The 17077-nt window shown below is 41.7% G+C and overlaps 1 protein-coding gene across 1 annotated transcript; it reads left to right on the top strand.

Moving 5' to 3' along the window:
• Positions 1-358: 358 nt before the first annotated feature.
• crispld2 (cysteine-rich secretory protein LCCL domain containing 2) lies at positions 359-16322 on the top strand. The gene is made up of 15 exons (XM_023266688.3): positions 359-580; positions 3004-3364; positions 4489-4607; positions 6131-6263; positions 7480-7595; positions 8058-8158; positions 8239-8433; positions 8514-8574; positions 8679-8745; positions 8839-8969; positions 9141-9184; positions 9304-9376; positions 10234-10309; positions 11208-11338; positions 14649-16322. The coding sequence occupies exons 2-15, from the start codon at positions 3095-3097 to the stop codon at positions 14698-14700; spliced, it is 1569 nt and encodes a 522-aa protein (XP_023122456.2). The 5' UTR covers positions 359-580; positions 3004-3094; the 3' UTR covers positions 14701-16322.
• The last annotated feature ends 755 nt before the right edge of the window (positions 16323-17077 follow it).

Genomic DNA, 17077 nt, shown 5'->3' with positions numbered 1-17077 from the left:
CATTATTAAACCTTTTACTTACAATTTATTTGTCTCTTCATAAATGATGTCTAAACAGATACCAAATATTGCATGCTAGCAGCTTATAATAGTGACCCACAATCAGCGTTCTGAACATTCTGTTGCCCTTGTTTAGTTTGATGCGCGCTTCAGAAGATACACATCTGGGTAACAACTGTCGCCCCAGCGTGATTCAGAGACGCAGATCTAACTGCCCGCCGCTGACTCCTTTGACAAGCTGCTGATTTACAATCTTTGTCGTTTCCCTCCTGACATTAGGCGGCTCGTCAGTCTGCGCACACGGCGCGCTGCGGTGCCAAGAACATAGCCTACTTCAGGGAGGGAGGCTGGCGAGTGGGGGGAGTGAGGAGAGACAGTAATTTTTTCCTCTGGTCCTGAGGGGTCTCCTTCTCTATATAAGGCTCTCGGAGTTGCTCAGGAGTCACACAGTTCCTATGTGCTTCAGGAACACCGCCAACAAGCAGCAGCAGCAGCCTGTCATAAGGGAATAACAGCTCTCCAGCGCGCACAGGAGACCGAAATATTCAAGCAACTGGATACTAAACAGAGGAAGACAGAGGTGAGCAAGGCGACGCATTTATTTGCAACGTACTGTTTTGTAGCTTTCATATGTAGTGTGGTATCAAATGGGTTTAAAATCACCTGTACTTAATGCACATCACTCTGCAGAAGGAAGTGCACAAGTTATGACGAGTGCATTTTCTCATCTTCGTGATTTATTTGACTAGTATGAATATATGACACTATCAACTCTAAAAGAGGCTTTTGCCAAGACTGTGCCATTCATTGTCTGCAGCCTCACTGGTGAAATGTCAATGAGGAGCAGCAGCAGCTCCATGGTGGAAAATACTCTGTGCAGGATACAATCTGTTGAGCCAAAAGGAAAAGTTCTACATTTCAAAATAAATGTTAGATTTTAAGTTATCTATTGAAACAAACAAACAACAAAAAAAAATCCATGTTTCCTTCAAAGATACACTGATTTTAGAGTTAAAGGGGCAAAAGATTGCAAAAGTAAAACTGGCCAAGTGCCAATATTTACAGGATTCTTTGGCTTAGAAAGTAAAACAGGCAAACTGTGAAAATATTTCCAAATCAGACAATCCACATTGTGCCATGAGCTGCTGTTTACACTCAGCCTTGTGGTGAGGTAGGAAGGAGGTCAGTCCTTCCTCACATCAGACAGCAGCAGCAGCAGCAGCAGAGAGGACCAAAGTTCCCATCGACACGATGTGGATATGAACGTGTGTCTTCTGCTCACTCTGTCTGTCACTCTGGTATAAAATTCATGAGAGCCGTGAGAAGGGCCCAGACAGAGAAGCTGGTAGAGGTTCAGTGTGAAGACGGGGCACATGGAAAGCAGAAGGGTGTGGTGCCTGGGCTGCCCGCTGGCTCACAGTGCCCAGAGCTGGCACAGCATGTTGACACAGAGCCGGTGCCAGACCTCGAGCTGTCTTTTCAGCCAAAGGCAAAGAGGTGAAGGGATTCAAGGATAAGAGCAACCGGTGCACGCTGGAGCTGGGTTTATTTTTTCTTTCTTCTCTGATCACACTCACTGACTCCTCTTCTCTCTCTCTCTGAAAGTTTGTGATATTTGGTGTAGCTTTAATCTTCCCTCTTGCTTGTTGCCTTTGAGAGGGAGGTCAGATACAGAGTCAGTTACACAGTGCTGCTGCTGGATGTGTCAGGAATGCAATGTTTTGCCCGAAGACAGTTCATCTAGTTGAAAGCTTGTCAACCTGAACTCAGGTCTCCCTTCTCGGTGTCTGATCCTGCTGCTCAGTTTGGTTAGAAAACAATCGGAGACAGTCAGGATGTAGAGGTAGGCAGTGCTTCTCAGTGCACCGTGGTGCAACAAGTTCAAAACAAAGTGAGTGTTATATTTACTCATGAAGCTCAGTTTATTGTTAAGGTTATATTATTACATGGTAGAAAATCTGAAAATGATAGAATCTTGACCTTAGACACAGTTCATCATTTGGATATGGAGGAGAACCTAATTATACAGTTCATTTTATATTTGTGTTCATGCTGAGCTGATTGAAGCTGTTCAAAACAAGACAAAGGCATATTAAATTTTAGACATTTAAATGCTGAGGTTGGTAATCAGAGGTCCACTCATAGAATGACAATGCAACAGTATAATGTCACAGTATGTTGCACAAAATAGTGCCAGTATCAGGATGTTGGCAATTCTGTGATGCACAATATGTTGCAAGACAAACATTTATGCATCACAATGCCTGAAACAAGTTTGATTTAATCACATACTATAATATACATGTTCCCCAATTTATTCAATGCACCTGTGCCATCTGATGCAAGCTTAGAATGTGAGTCCTAAGCTTTTGTTTACACTTTATCAGAGGAGTTGGATCAACTTCGCAGCCACTGTTGAGACTGTAAGAAGGAGTTTGTGATGGATTTTACTGAGGGGAGAATACTGGAGGGCAGAATATTAGAATCACCCTTCAGTATAATCCACTCCACTACAAAGCTTCCCAAAGCTTCTCAAAGGAATGACTTATTGCAGGCCAGTTGTGTTGGATTGCATCAGATTCTATTAGTGTAACTAATAAAGAGTCATAAACTGGCAAAAGGCTGAACAGCCGAGAGTAAAAAGTTACCTGCTGAGTTTGGACACTGTTTCACTTTACTATATTTTCACCATCACAGGAGACTCTCTGCAGGTATTGGTTATAATAACATAACACAATAAAAGCATGCAGAATTACGTCTTTCCGTGTCGACATTATATCCCAATGCAATCAAAAAATCAATCCGGTGAGGGGTGTTAATGGAAGATTTATTTCTGTGTTTATATATATGTGTGTGTGTGTGTGTGTTAAATTGGCAACTTTGTCAGAGGAAACATCTCGTACACTCCTTTAGCAACGTGAAACCCCCATATTTTGTAACCTGCACTCTGCTTTGTTGACTCACACAGTGGGGAAATACTCATTAAACATTTCCTCCCTTCAGGTTCAGTTGGGGACTTTGAGGAGCTACGTTTACACGAAATCCACTGTCTGTTGTAGTCTGAGCGTCTAACCCAGACAGACCAAGTGTCAGAATGACCTGCGCTGCCCTGACCTGGTTCCTCGTCCTCTCCCTCGTGCTGCTGTGCATCAGGGACTCGGCCTCCCTCTTCTTGCCCGACTCTAAGGAGCTCAGACAGCTGCTGAACCGCTATGAGGAGGATGCAGAGCAGAACAACGGCAGCAACACTTCGGGCGACAGGACCCGAAGAGCCATCCGCTGGTCGGACCGTGAGGAGATCCTCCAGCTGCACAACAAGCTGAGGGGCGGCGTTTATCCCACTGCCTCAAACATGGAGTACATGGTGAGACATGTCCCATTACCCCAATTACATATTTCACTTGTATTCCTCTTAATCAACACACATAATTGAAAGTTACCATCTTTGGCTCCACCTCAAAGAGAAATGTTCATGTGTCAGCAACAATGAGCACTGAAGCGAGGCTGGTAATTAGGGTTTAAGGTTTTATTCTGCCCGGAGTTGCCGGTGTTGCTGCAATAAAAACAATCTTTTCTCTCTGCTGGAAACATGCAGTCATGATGGCGAGCTCCTGCCAGCCTGCTGTGCCGCTCTTTTACAGGGAGGATAATAATGCTGACTCTGTCCTACCTGCAAAACGGCTGAGCAGAGAACACAGGAGAGTTTAGGAGGGTCAACGGAGGACAGGGAGAATAAAGCTAGAGGGGGAAAAATTATGGGACTGCGTGTCAGGTTAATGGGTAAAGTAGGAGAGGGATTGTTGTTGAGACACACAGTAGGCTACTGAAATCCACGTGGTCCATGAAGTTGAAAGAAGCAGTGGTGGCCCTGCGTGTCTCTGGAGTGTGGTTACAGTGCGGAGGAAAGTGTCTGTAAATTTACTCCGCTCTCTCAAATTCCAGTGAACAGGCAGTGTGTGTGTGTGTGTGTTGTGTTAGTGTATGGGTGTTTGGGGTTACAGTGGTGTCTGTGTGTGCATGTTTCAGCGACCACCAAAAGGCTGGAAATTTACTGAGGGGATGTACTTTGAGGGGCCACGCTGTATGCAGGCCTCGCTCCCCTCACAGCGCCCCCCCACCACCCTCCACACTGGGAGTCAGGTGTCTTCTCTGCTTTCCAGCCTCCTTTCCACTGCTGTAAAGAATCCCGTTCAGGAAATGTGGATAATTCAGCTGTGATTGCTGGAGATTTGTAGTGGACCAGGGCCAGGCGCCAGCAGCTCCACTCAAATGTCACCATCGAGCGTTAATGTTGTACTTGTGTGCAGCTCAGTTTCAGCTAACGGGGAAGGAAGGAAGTGCAGCAGCAGAAGCCTCGAACAGGTTGTGGTTAGTTATTTACCGAGTCGGAACGTGATTCTACTTGATACAGCAGGTGACTGTGACGTTTTCCCATCTGTGTCTGAAATAAGTGAAATCCTTTTGAAAAACCAGTCGTTATGCGTGCAGGTTTGGGATGATGAGCTGGAGCGTTCTGCTACTCACTGGGCAGAGGAGTGTCAATGGGATCACGGACCTCAGGACCTGCTCATGTCTATTGGACAAAACCTGGCAGTTCACTGGGGCAGGTGAGATGCAATAACACTCATATTTTGGGTAGCAATATAATGCATAAGGCTTAATTTTTAACAATGGGTAAATAGGTAGCAACAACTGAGTATCAATATGCATGTTGCCAACGTTGTTAGCAAAGTTTTAGTATCAGTGTGAAAACAATATTATGATGCTTGACTTCAAGGAATTAAAAAAAATACTTATCATGAACACAGTTTTTCTTATATGATTACAACTTTCTGATTAGAATGCATTGATAAATTGTATATACATTGTTGCTGATAGCTGTATTGTTAGTTAATAAATAATTTCCAAATGCTTTTTATAATAGGTATAAACATTTATTTAAAAAAACAAAACAAAACATGTCCATTTGGTGTTTGACTGATGTTCAGTATTCAAAATGATATGAATGTGCAAGTTCTTGCTCATGCATGTTTGTACTCGTGACCAGCAGGGAGGGGAGGAAAATGGGAGGAAAGGGGGCAGAGGGAGAGTGAGGGACAGTAAATCTGGCACATTCAAACGATCTAATTATGCAAACTAGTTAAATATCAACAATCTCTCTCCAGAACTGCTGACTCCACTTTTAAGAGTCTTCTTATATAATCAGCCAGTCATTTGAATTTCCATTGTCCTTCTTTTTTTCATTACTGTAAGTACTTTCTGAGCTGTGAGTGTTGCGAGAGGAAGTCATGAACTGTTAGCTGAAGTGATGAGTGTCCACTTGCAGAAGGAAAATATAACAACTGTTCAAACATATCTGGAAGTGAACTGCTCCTTTCTTGGTCCATATGCATGAAGTATAAGCATGGACAGTGTTAGTCAGTGCGAGCGTATTAAAGTTCATGTTTGTATGAGTGTGTGTGTGTATCTGTGTGTCTGTGTGTGTGTGTGTGTGTGTGTGTGTGTGTGTGTGTGTGTGTGTGTGTGTGTGTGTGTGTGTGTGTGTGTGTGTGTGTGTGTGTGTGTGTGTGTGTGTGTGTGAGTGGACACCAGACACAGTAGACCTCTGTGTATAACAGCATATGGCGATCACAGCAGGTGCCCTTCCAGGAATCTGCTCTCATTCTCACAGCCCCATTCCTCCCTCCCTGTTGCCTTCTTTTCTTCCTGTGCCAGCAAACCCTCATGTAGAGTCCTTCTTTTTTCCCACTCCCCCTCTACTCTGCTCTTATAAGCTCAGCACTTTTCAATACCGTAAAAAGAGATGTTTATAAAAAGAGCTAGAACTGATTTGTTCGGCTGTGGAGCCATGTTTAGGTTTGCTGTGACTCTATTTTTTTTTTCAAGCTGATTGGATTTCCCCTGTTATGGAGGGAACGGGCTGCCACTCTGTGTGCCAGGTCAAATTCAGACTCATCATTTGAGGACTGCAGGGAGGGGGAGGAGCAGGGAGGTTCATGCTTTCTCAAGTCTGGCCAAAGCACCTGGCAGCTCCCTCAGATATTTCCCTGTTGCCCTCGATACCTGGATGGCCTGTGACTGAGCCTACTGTTTGTCTGTCTGTGTTTGTGTGTGTGTGTCTGCTCTGCAGGTACCGCTCACCTGCCTTCCATGTCCAGGCCTGGTACGATGAGGTGAAAGACTACACCTATCCCTACCCTCATGAGTGCAATCCCTGGTGTCCAGAACGCTGTTCTGGGCCAATGTGCACCCATTACACCCAGGTGAGACGAGTAAATCTCTGCATGAAAGTGCATTACACACTTAAATGAGTTCCATTGCAAGTAAATTAGATGCCATCTTTGGACAAAGAATAAAAATATATAACTCTGGTTCTATTGCACCATCTGTTGCATTGCATTTTGTGAAGTTGACCATTTAAATTAAATTAACTGATGAAACACCAATTTTGCAAAGCATTTGGCAGGGAGCTATAAGCCCTTAATCTGATCGATTATTACAGAAAGCAGAAAAGTTTGGAATTGCAGAGAGTGTGGTGACAGAAAATGAAAAGGAAAATGGGTGAGAAAATTAAGAAATCAGTCAAAAAGGAAACAGAAGTGGGTGAGCCGTCCTCCTCTTCCCCTCTACTTTTACTGTGTAGCTGTTGGGATGAGTTTACAGAAACATCCAGACTCCTCCTTGTGCTTTCACCCTGAAACCTGATCGCTGCCATCTGGTAGTCATTTCCAGACACACCAGACATCACTCACTGCTTGACCTGGATTCTTTTAAAGATGCTGCAGAGAGGAGACAGTTCCAAATCTGAGCATCATCACCATCTCTTTGCCTTTTATTTGCCACTACTGTCAGTCACACACTAGAACTACCTTTGATTGCGTTGTGAACTCAGCACACATGAGTCTATGTGCTGACTCACTGCTTCCAGTGGCCTCTAAGTGTCCCAGGAAAAAGATGAACATTCCTGAGGAGGGAGAGTGCACGTTTGGGAGGAAAGTGTGGAGAAGTTTTGGAATATGCTGCGTCGTATTCCCCGTCAAACAGCACATCATTCATCTGTAACACCACTGCAGCAGCTTTCTGTTTAATAAGCCGTTTTATTTTACCTTGGACAGTTATGGGCCTACACTGATTCCTGTTTCTTTGAGTTAAGATATTAAAAACTGCAGCTTTTTCCAGCTGGAGCTTTAATTGGATGATGAAAATGCTTGTGATTGTGTCACAAAGAGCAAACCGAGTTCACGTGACGAGAATCTAACTGAGCCAGAATAACAAACCAGGCAGACCAGGAAGTCCCAGTGGACCCATTAATTGTAACTGCCAATTTAGGTGCTTCCTCTGGAATCACTGCTTGAACTGTGGACTGTGAGGAAAGCGAGTCAAGAAATCTGTGCTACAATTTCAATACTTTACTTTCCTGTGTGTCTGTTCATTCAGAAACTAGATGTGCTAACCATTCATTTATTTCCCTTTTCACAGCTGGTCTGGGCAACCACCAGCCGAGTGGGCTGTGCTGTGCATGTGTGTCCAAAGATGAACGTGTGGGGGGAGATATGGGAGAATGCCGTTTACCTCGTGTGCAACTATTCCCCAAAGTAAGATCAATATTCCTCCATGTTCCACTGTTCATCAACACCTCTGGTCTCTGGACTCTTGTTTACATTCCTCATCCTTGCAGGGCTAGCCAGTGCTACAGTGTGTGTTCCTAATATAGTTGTACTGCAGATATGTAACGCTAGTTGTCCAAGACATTTGCATGACATATTGGCGTCATTAAAATTCCTCCAGGAGTGAGAATAAAAAAAATAATAATAATGAAGCACAAGGAAAGAAAATAAGAGCTGATTAGGTGTTTGTTGTCCAGACAGCCCACAGGATATAATTGCCTGACAGACAACGTGGATTTTTTTTATTAGTTTGTGGAACTAATGACTTTTAGGAGTGTTGTCCATGGGCAAAGACTGCTGAAGTAATAACAAAGTCATGTGGTCTGTGACGACGGACTGATGATTAATGTCTGCCTTTGTTAAGCTTTCCATTGTTCATTATTTCTGCAGGGGCAACTGGATTGGAGAGGCCCCATATCAGCATGGCCGCCCTTGTTCCCAGTGCCCTCCCAGCTTTGGGGGAGGATGCAGAAATAACTTGTGCTACAAGGGTGAGAGCACCCACAAGATTTCCATCGTTCATTTAAAGATTAAACATAATACCGAACTGAAACTTTTTACCCATTTACAGACTCTCAGCGCTCAGAGACTGAGGACATGAACGAGGTGGAGAAGCCTCAGGTTCCGCTGCCACCTCGTACCACTGCCAGACCGGCCCCCAAACCTAAACCGTCTGCTCCCAAGAAACCAGTGTCCAAGCCCTCCACTCCAAAGGCCACCACACCCAGGACACCACCTTCAAAAACTCCTAGCAGCACCTTCCTTGGTAGCTACAGGAACGATTCAAAATAACCTTGAAATTTCACGTTTTGTGCTTTGCATTAATTTGTTGCTTTGTTCTTGTAGCTCACAACATTAAGTGTGAGACTAGACTGCGAGATAAGTGTAAAGGAGCAACCTGCAACAGGTCAGGTTTGAATTTTAATGTAAAATTCATTTTGTATAAATGTGCACAGAATATATGCTTCCTTTCCCGTATGGGCTCACTTTAGTCTTGTCTTCTGAATGCAGATTTAAGTGTCCTGCAAATTGTCTCAACAAGAAAGGGAAAGTTTGGGGAACCGTCTCTTATGATGTGGTAAGCTTTTCCAACATCTAACAAACATCTTGCATTTGTGCAGCATGTTGTAATTTATATCCATAATTAAATGTTAGATTTTTATTGTTTCAGCAATCAAGTATTTGCCGAGCTGCCATCCATTCTGGCGCCATTGACAACAATGGAGGCGTGGTCGACGTCACGAGGACGGAGAAGTTTCCATTCTTTGTCAGAGCCACAAAGAATGGCATCGAGTCGTTGAGGTAGATATATTTGCTTTGCTAAATGTTCTCAAACAGGCTGAAATCTCATTTGCTGATGCAACACTTGAGAGACACATTTTCCTGCTTCTATGATTCACGTTTTGTGCAATAAGGGGTTTTCTTCACAGCCAGTGGTTTTCTGATTTCTAAACAATTTAATGTCTTTTACAGCAAATATAAACCTGGCAATGCCTTTGTGGTGTCCAGAGTGGAAGGTAAGAGTGAAGCATCATTCTGTCAGAAGAGCTCTGAGTCATGATTGTATGTAGACTCGCACAGTCAGCCAACAGAGACTAGGTATATTAAGCGATTTTCTTTTCTCTCTCTGTGACAGAAATTACTGCTGATTGCTACACTACGGTGGCTGAAATCTGTCCTTTCAAAAGACCCTACTCACACTGTCCAAGGTACCGTCACACATCCAACATTTTGTCATTTACTGAAGCATAAATAGTTATCTGATTGCTGCGTTGTCAAACCAGATGAAACATGTTCATTTATATTAAAATATTTTAGCTCCCCCATTAAGCATTCAAAACCAGTTTATAGATACCTAATAAATGGTTTATGACCAGGACGCTTCAAAAGGATGTTAAAGAAGTGGGTTTTTAGGCAAGAGTAGGTGTGGAAAAAGTTGGCATTTATTAAGAAACTCTTTACAAGACAAAAGAAAAACATAAAACCCAGGAAATTCAACAGAACTATCTTAAGCAAATCTGAATAAATAGCAATGGTATTATCTGGTTACTGCTGATATATATATATATGTATATATATATATATATATATATATATATATATATATATATATATATATATATATATATATATATATGTCAGCAAGTATTCTTCTCTATTTCTTACCTACTTCTTCCATGCTCCATTTTGCTATTTCTCACTGTATGGACAAATTCATGCAAATCTATCTTCACCATCCCTGTTATTAGCAACTCATTTCCAGGCAATTCAGGCAGAACAATAGAGAAAAAAATAGGCAGAACTACAACAAGACACCAAAACCACCGTCCAATAAACTAACCAATTTATTATTCCATATTACTAAAATGAAGAACTTAAACTGGCAATCTGATAAATAATCAAACATATCACTGATAAGGTAAAGGACCAGCGGCTAGTAGCTTCTAAATGCTAAGTAACGGGTATCAAAGTAAACTATTACCAATGACTGAAAAAAAATCATGTTTCTGTTTATGACTCTTATCTGTTGCTGTAAATTTATGCTATTGTCATTTTTTTTCCTCAGAATTTCTTGTCCAGCCGACTGCAAGATGCAGCCTTCCTACTGGTCACCTGTAATTGGAAACAACATCTATGCAGATGTACGTAATACAAGTTTATATTGTATATCTTTCAAAAACAAAAACTTGATAATAAAATAAATGATTATAAATCACAACTTAAGTCCTCCCTTGTGTGGATCTGATGAATGTTTGGGTTGCTTAGAAAGGTGTTGAATCATATTATGAATAAGTCTTACAGAAAATGGGAGGGATGGTTAGAAAGGCCACAGATTGGCAGTGCTGCGTCACCATGCATGGGGCCTGACCACTCAGTGGCTCATAATTGCCTTATCTCAGAGATAGAAATAGCTGGTTTAGATCATTACTTCACATCACCTAAATCATGTCCACAGTGGATTAATCACAGCAAAGTACCCTTCAGACTGACCTTATCACGTGCACAGTGTGACGGTTTTCATGTTACTCCAGCAGCTTATTTTAGAGTTTCCAGTTGGCACAGTCAAAGGAGGTGAACGCTGAGTTTACCAGAGCTTCACCTCGGATGAAACTGACCCTTGATGACGTCCAGCTGGGCACAGATCACAAGCTCCCAAGAGACACTTAAGCAAGCACACTGGCTCATAGCAAACGGTCAAAGGAATGTTTGGTAATCTCAGGCACCCAAATTTGTTTCTACAGTGGTGCAGAAGCTGAATGTTGGTTAAACATGAGACATAAACCGTCTGGTTGGAATCGCTGGCAGGGCGTATGGACAGTGTGATCTGTGTTTGGACTAGAAAAGAATGATTCTACTGCAGTCTGTTGATAAGAGCTTATGGCTTGTTGCCCTGGAGCCAGACTTCTGGCTCAGACTTCACTCCTTGTGTGTTAGTCAGTGTGTTTACTGACATGTGTGTCTGTGTGTTACTGAAATATGTTTTATACTGTGAGACAATTTTAATAATGGTTTGTGTTTACTTTGTTTTTGTGTTCACAGAGCTCCAGCATTTGTAGATCAGCCATCCATGCAGGGGTGATCAAAGCCGACGGCGGTTTAGTCGACGTTCTGCCACTGGACAAGAGAAAGGGCTACACTGGAATCTTGAAAAATGGCATCCAATCTGAAAGGTACTGGTCATGTGTTTGTGGTAACCTGGTTTTACTGTAATTATCTTTCCCAGACGAAGACAGTTGCACACTCTTACTAAGATAAATGGGTCAAGCACGATGTCGAATAGTTACCAATGGAACATTAGAAGAAGTCTGAAATCCAGACAAATATGACTTTAGATTTGGTTCCCTGAAGTCTTGCTGAATAATATTTCTGAGAAGCTCTGTCTAAGAAAAGAAAACATGCATGTTTAAATGTAATGTGTGGCAGCTGTGAAGCTGAAAAGCCTCCTTAGTTGTAATGAGCAAGTATTAGGGGAATATGCGCACCAGAAACACATTATTGCAAAAGTAATGACTCTTCACTAATCTGTTTCATTGGGAAAATCCCAACACATTACTTGGAAAAAGCCCCAGTGGGTTTTGAAATCAGCAGCTGCACTTTGAGGAGTACAACCTGCAGCATTATTTATTCTCAGTCAGGTTCAAAATTCTAAAGTCTAATTATTCTTGGTATTATTTGGTAATATCATTTTCCAAATCCACCAACCACATGACAGTAAATTGAGCGAGTAAGTCTCCCACCCACAGGGAATTTTAAAGCCCTGCAGATCCTTGCAGGTGTTTTTCTGTTTTTTTGGAGCAGATTACAATTATGTTGGGATTAGCATGAGGTCAACAATGAAAAAAGGTGCTGCAAAGTTAACATGAGCGTAAAGAGAAACACAAGCATACAGTCATTAAAAGGGATCTTTATCCAAGCCTGTGTGGGTGTGCAGGTGGTGTGTTGGGGCTTAAATGCAGTCTGCCTAATTATCAGCCTAAAGAGCCATTTTTTCCCTCCAAATATCAACCAGGTGATTTCTATTTGATGAATCATTCTTTCTATAGGTTGATTTGCAGTAACTTGTCCTCCTGTGTCAATATTTTTAATGAATGTTACTAAGGACCCGGTGAGCTACTAGTAGGAGGATGATGATATCACCATTCCTTAATCCTGCACACTAATCTTTGATTGCCCAATTTTCCCCTGACTGGGGAAAAACAGCTGTCAGTGACCAAAAAAACCCAAACCAATTAGGTTGCAACAAATCTGAGATGTGGGCAGCAGTTCAGAGAAGCCTTGAACACAAAAAAAATCCCCCGAAACAGCTCACAAGACTAAGATGTAAAGATTCAACATGAAAACACAAAGTTCAATTATGTTTCCCAATAATTATGCACATTTGGGAACAGATTTTTACATCAGAGTCTACATAATGTGTACATACAGGATAATATTTATCTTCTGCACTGCTTCACTCAGGCTTTAATATCTGACCAGGAAGAAAACCTTGAGACACAACTGAAATAAAAACATGGAGCCTTGTAGTGAAATCAGACGCATAAATTTAACAAGAGAATCTGTAACATGCCTGAGAAAGGTGCTTTTATTCACTGTGTCCTCTTTTTGATTTATGTCCGCTGTAATTCTGCATGTACCGGGTTCCCTGCATGCACACCATGCTCCTCAAATCACTCTCCTGTCTGTGGCCGGCTCCGGTGGACTGGACTGAGGCGAGGAAGCCCTTGTGGTCGGTTCTGCTGGCATATGGGGTTGTAAGAGTAATGGTGTGGTTTGGTGTGTGGAGGGGCCACACATGGGATCTTTGGTTGCTTTGCCCAGGCATTTCAATTGAGTGCGCAAAGTGCTGAGTGGCCAAAAATAGTGCAAGTCCGATTCTATGAAATCTAATGCAGAACCGTGAAGGCCTCAGTCAGGGCAGTGGGATAGGAGGTCAATAAATGGCTGTGAGAGAGACTCCGTGCAGCGTGCCAACACCATGGCAGGGTTGGCAGTTTGCTTTGCACTCTATTGCTGGGGAAGTAATCACAGCCTATCCAATTACTCGGGGATGGAAATGCTGTCAGCCACTTAGTCAGTGTTTTCCTATACGGGCAATTATCTGTGATCGGATACCAATCTCGCCGGTCTATCATGATTATTGATCATGGCAGAGCTTCAAGGTCTGTTGACTAATGGGCTAATTACAGTCATCGAGTTTAACACGTGCGGTAGCTGGAAAAGTCATATTTAGAAATACAGCAGCGGTGAGTCATCCAGCCAATGTGCCATTTGGTGAGTGTTTTTTCCAAAGATATTGCAAGTGCCATGATTGCACACTTTTTAATGGATTTGGCTGCTGAGAGGACTTGGATAACAAGATGCAGTCATTTAAACTTAACTTGACTGAAAGGTGCACGAAAATAACAACATATCTGAGTCTCTGCTGCTTCAGCTTTGTAGATTCTTTTTAATTCTGTTTCTTACAAGTGCACTGGGGCTGCACAGTGGTGTGGTGGGTAGCACTTTTGTCTTGCAGCTAGAAGATTCCCGGTTTGCGTCCCGGCTTTCCCAGGATCCTTCTGCATGGAGTTTGCATGTTCTCTCTGTCTATGTGTGGGTTTTCTCCAGCTTCTTCACCTTCCTTACAGAGTCCAAAAATATGTTGAGGTTAATTGATTATTTTAAATTGCCCGTAAGTGTGAATGCAAGTGTGATTGTTTGTCTATATATGTAGCCCTGTGACAGACTGGCGACCTGTCCAGCGTGTCCCCTACCTTCGTCCCAAGTCAGCTGGGATAGACTCCAGCCCCCCGCGACCCTAATGAGGATTAAGTGGTGTATAGATAATCGATGGATGGATGGACAATTGCACTGAATTTGTAGAAATAACACACTAAATTGAGAGTATTCAAAGTAATAATAAGAATAATAACTTTATTTATATAGCGCAAAGTTACAAAGGGCAAAATAGAAAACAAATTTAGCAAATAACTGAGATCACAAACATGCAACAAACACAAGGTAAAATAGCAAAACAAGTCACAAAAAATCAAGACAATGTTTTTATACAGCACATCCATGACAACAGCTACTGCACCAAAGTGTCGTCCAGTTAAAAGGATTAAGAATGGCTTTATAAAAGTAACCTAACAAGACTAAACACTGCAGTTAAGACTGTGTAATGTTATTAAAGATGTTATTATACCTGAGTAATTTACATAGGAGCGATTTTGGGGATTATTAGTACATTTTAAGTGGTAATGGCAAGGATGGTGGTTCAATCTCTGGTCCCCTCCATGTGCTGAAGTGTCCATGGGCAGGATTTTGGATCCAAATTTGCTCCCGATGCGTGGCAGCACAGTGGTGCATGAGTGTGTGCGTAAGTGTCTGGATGAAAAACACATTGTAAAGCGCTTTGGAAACTGAAAAACGTTTAAAAAAATGCACTAGAAGTGTGGACCTTTAACATATTTCACGTCTTCTTGTATTGTCTGTTTGCAGCAAAAGCAACACAGAGGGTGGCTCCTTCCGATTATTTGTTGTGAGGCAGTGAGACTTCAGCTCAGAAGTCCAAAGACCAACAGAGTCACCTCAGCTGCCCTGGAAGAGCAGGAAGGGCCACAGGTTGGATACCACAGCTGTTCATCTGTCTCAGTGCCTTCAGTGGAATCACAACATCCAAGCAGACTGATGGACACTTTCCCCTCCCATAGTTACCAAACAGTAAAAGTCACCCAGTAAACATCATCCAATATGTTGACATGCTTGTATTTTATTTTTTGCCATCTTTTCCTAGACATATATAATCTGTGAATACAGAATGTTTTATATATTGTAATGCATTGAACAGCTGGTGCTGGAATCTTTAGGTTAGATGTGTTTTACAGAAAGTATTATGTTTACATTGATGTTCTTATTACAAATATAAGTCAGTTTTCATACACAGGAATGTATACTGATCACACTGTATTTAATCATTGTGTACAGAATATATGATATTTGGTTTGTTTTTTGATAAGGAGTACAATATATTTACATGTTTATGTTTTATTCAGATTTTAAAAAAAAATCACAGCCTTCCCATGCTCACCAGGATAATATTTGCTTTTCTGCTTCTGAACATTTAGACTGTGAAGCCAAATCGAAGTCTAAATTGCATTTATTAGTTAAGTGCTGTGCTTATTACGAGTGAGGAGGTTTTGTTTGTTGGGTAGACCAGAAATGATCAGGCACACAGAAGGAGAGGCAAATAAAAGTGTTTATAGGCAGCAGGCACTGCTGGAGGGAAATGATGTTTCCCAGAGGAAGTCTGGTGTTGTTTCAGTGCCAAGCATGTGGAGGTGATCAAGTGAAGGACAGCTGGAAAGTTGGAGGAGATGGTCCTTCTGAATGTTGGTATTATTGTGGGTTTATTCAGTCACAGACAGCAGATATGTTTATAATAACAAACAACAATATCTCATTTTATATTTATAATTGCTTTGTGCTTTTCTCATCTCTTGATTTCTCTTGTCTCTGTTTTATATATGAAATACTAAATTTGCCCCTTCCCCACCTTAGACAGTTGAATGTGTTGCGTGTTTCAGGTACGGAACGAGTTTTTTTTAATAGAAACTAGACCACAATTTGAATGGCGTGAATGTGTTAAAGATTTATATCATCAAACTACAACTTAAGCACTTTGGAACAATTGACACTATGCAGTACACACAGGAGATACCTGTAATGTCTGTCACTATACTGGATTGAGGCACTGTTGAATTTGGTGCAGCCCTGATCAGTATTCTGTGCAAACTAATGAATGGAAACAAATGTAAAGTCCATTTTGGACTGGTTGGGCTCCCAAAACACACCTGACACATTATAGTACCATTGAGCCTTGTTGCTTCACCTGTTGGTTTTCTTGAGGATACAGAAGATGTTGTGAAAACCAAGAAAAAAATGACTAACTGCAGATGTTTTCCTTCTCGGATATTCCAACTTCCTAGCTCTTTATTCTACCTCAGTCCTATCGCTACGCTAAGCATTTAGGTCTTTTCTATATGGGAATTTTTATAGGGAAATGCTAAAGGTTTTGTAAAGGTAAGGTAACTGTAAATACTATGATTTTTTTTGTTTGTTTTTGAATCAAACTCCTTTATGCAGTGAGATTAAAATTAAAATGTGTGAATACGTTTCCCTTGTCTTGGCTGTATTGTTTTTATACAAGTTTAGGATGAGTTCTGTATTTTTTGCACAATTTGAAAATTAAATGTCCTAAAAATGCTAATGCACGATTTTCTTTGTCATTAAAAGTCTTGTCAAGAGAAACCATGATATTTAACAAATGCCTTATTGGTGTTGTTGGTGATATTCTGTGTGCTTTAGCTACTTTGTGACACTTCACAGCTGATTGAGAAGGAGGAACCACCTACATGAGACCCTGACTTCATAACCATAAAACAGAGCTTAATCCACATCCTCAGAAACACACATATAGTAAAACAATGGTGGGCTACATATTCAGCATTGTGAGAGTAAGTAGCCATTCTAACAAGGTCTCATAACTGTATAAAATGTACTTTGACCAGACCATCAGGCTAAAATCCGTGTGACATGAATTATGAATGAAATTTAGACCCGGACCACCCGGCTTTGTCCGTTATCTTTGGAAGAATATCACTGACCATGTTCAGATCCTGGCTCTGCATCTTGTGGGCACACCAATGCCGAATGAAGTGGAACAACAAATAGTAGCAATCACGTCTCAAGAACCACATACATCATCTGCCAGTGGAGCTCCAGCTCGTAGAGGATGGGAGAAACAAAGAAAGGAATCCTGGGACTTGGCTGAAATTTCCTAACCTTGTGATTTTCCATTTCACACTCCTGGCCAAAGTTCTCTTATGTCAATTAACTCTGAATGAGATGATGAGGTTACTGCATGTACG

Source organism: Amphiprion ocellaris, chromosome 1 (genome assembly GCF_022539595.1).
Source record: "Amphiprion ocellaris isolate individual 3 ecotype Okinawa chromosome 1, ASM2253959v1, whole genome shotgun sequence".
In the NCBI taxonomy this organism is placed as follows: Eukaryota; Metazoa; Chordata; class Actinopteri; family Pomacentridae; genus Amphiprion; species Amphiprion ocellaris.
Note: the sequence above shows the minus strand (reverse complement) of the source record. Positions and strands in the feature narration are given on the sequence as shown.

Bases quoted from the DNA above. Each gene is read 5' to 3' on its own strand.
- crispld2 (XM_023266688.3), top strand. From the start codon at position 3,095: ATGACCTGCGCTGCCCTGACCTGGTTCCTCGTCCTCTCCCTCGTGCTG. The intron at 9,185-9,303 runs GTAAGAGTGAAG...TCTCTGTGACAG, and splicing joins TGTGGTGTCCAGAGTGGAAG to AAATTACTGCTGATTGCTAC. The intron at 11,339-14,648 runs GTACTGGTCATG...GTCTGTTTGCAG, and splicing joins AATGGCATCCAATCTGAAAG to CAAAAGCAACACAGAGGGTG.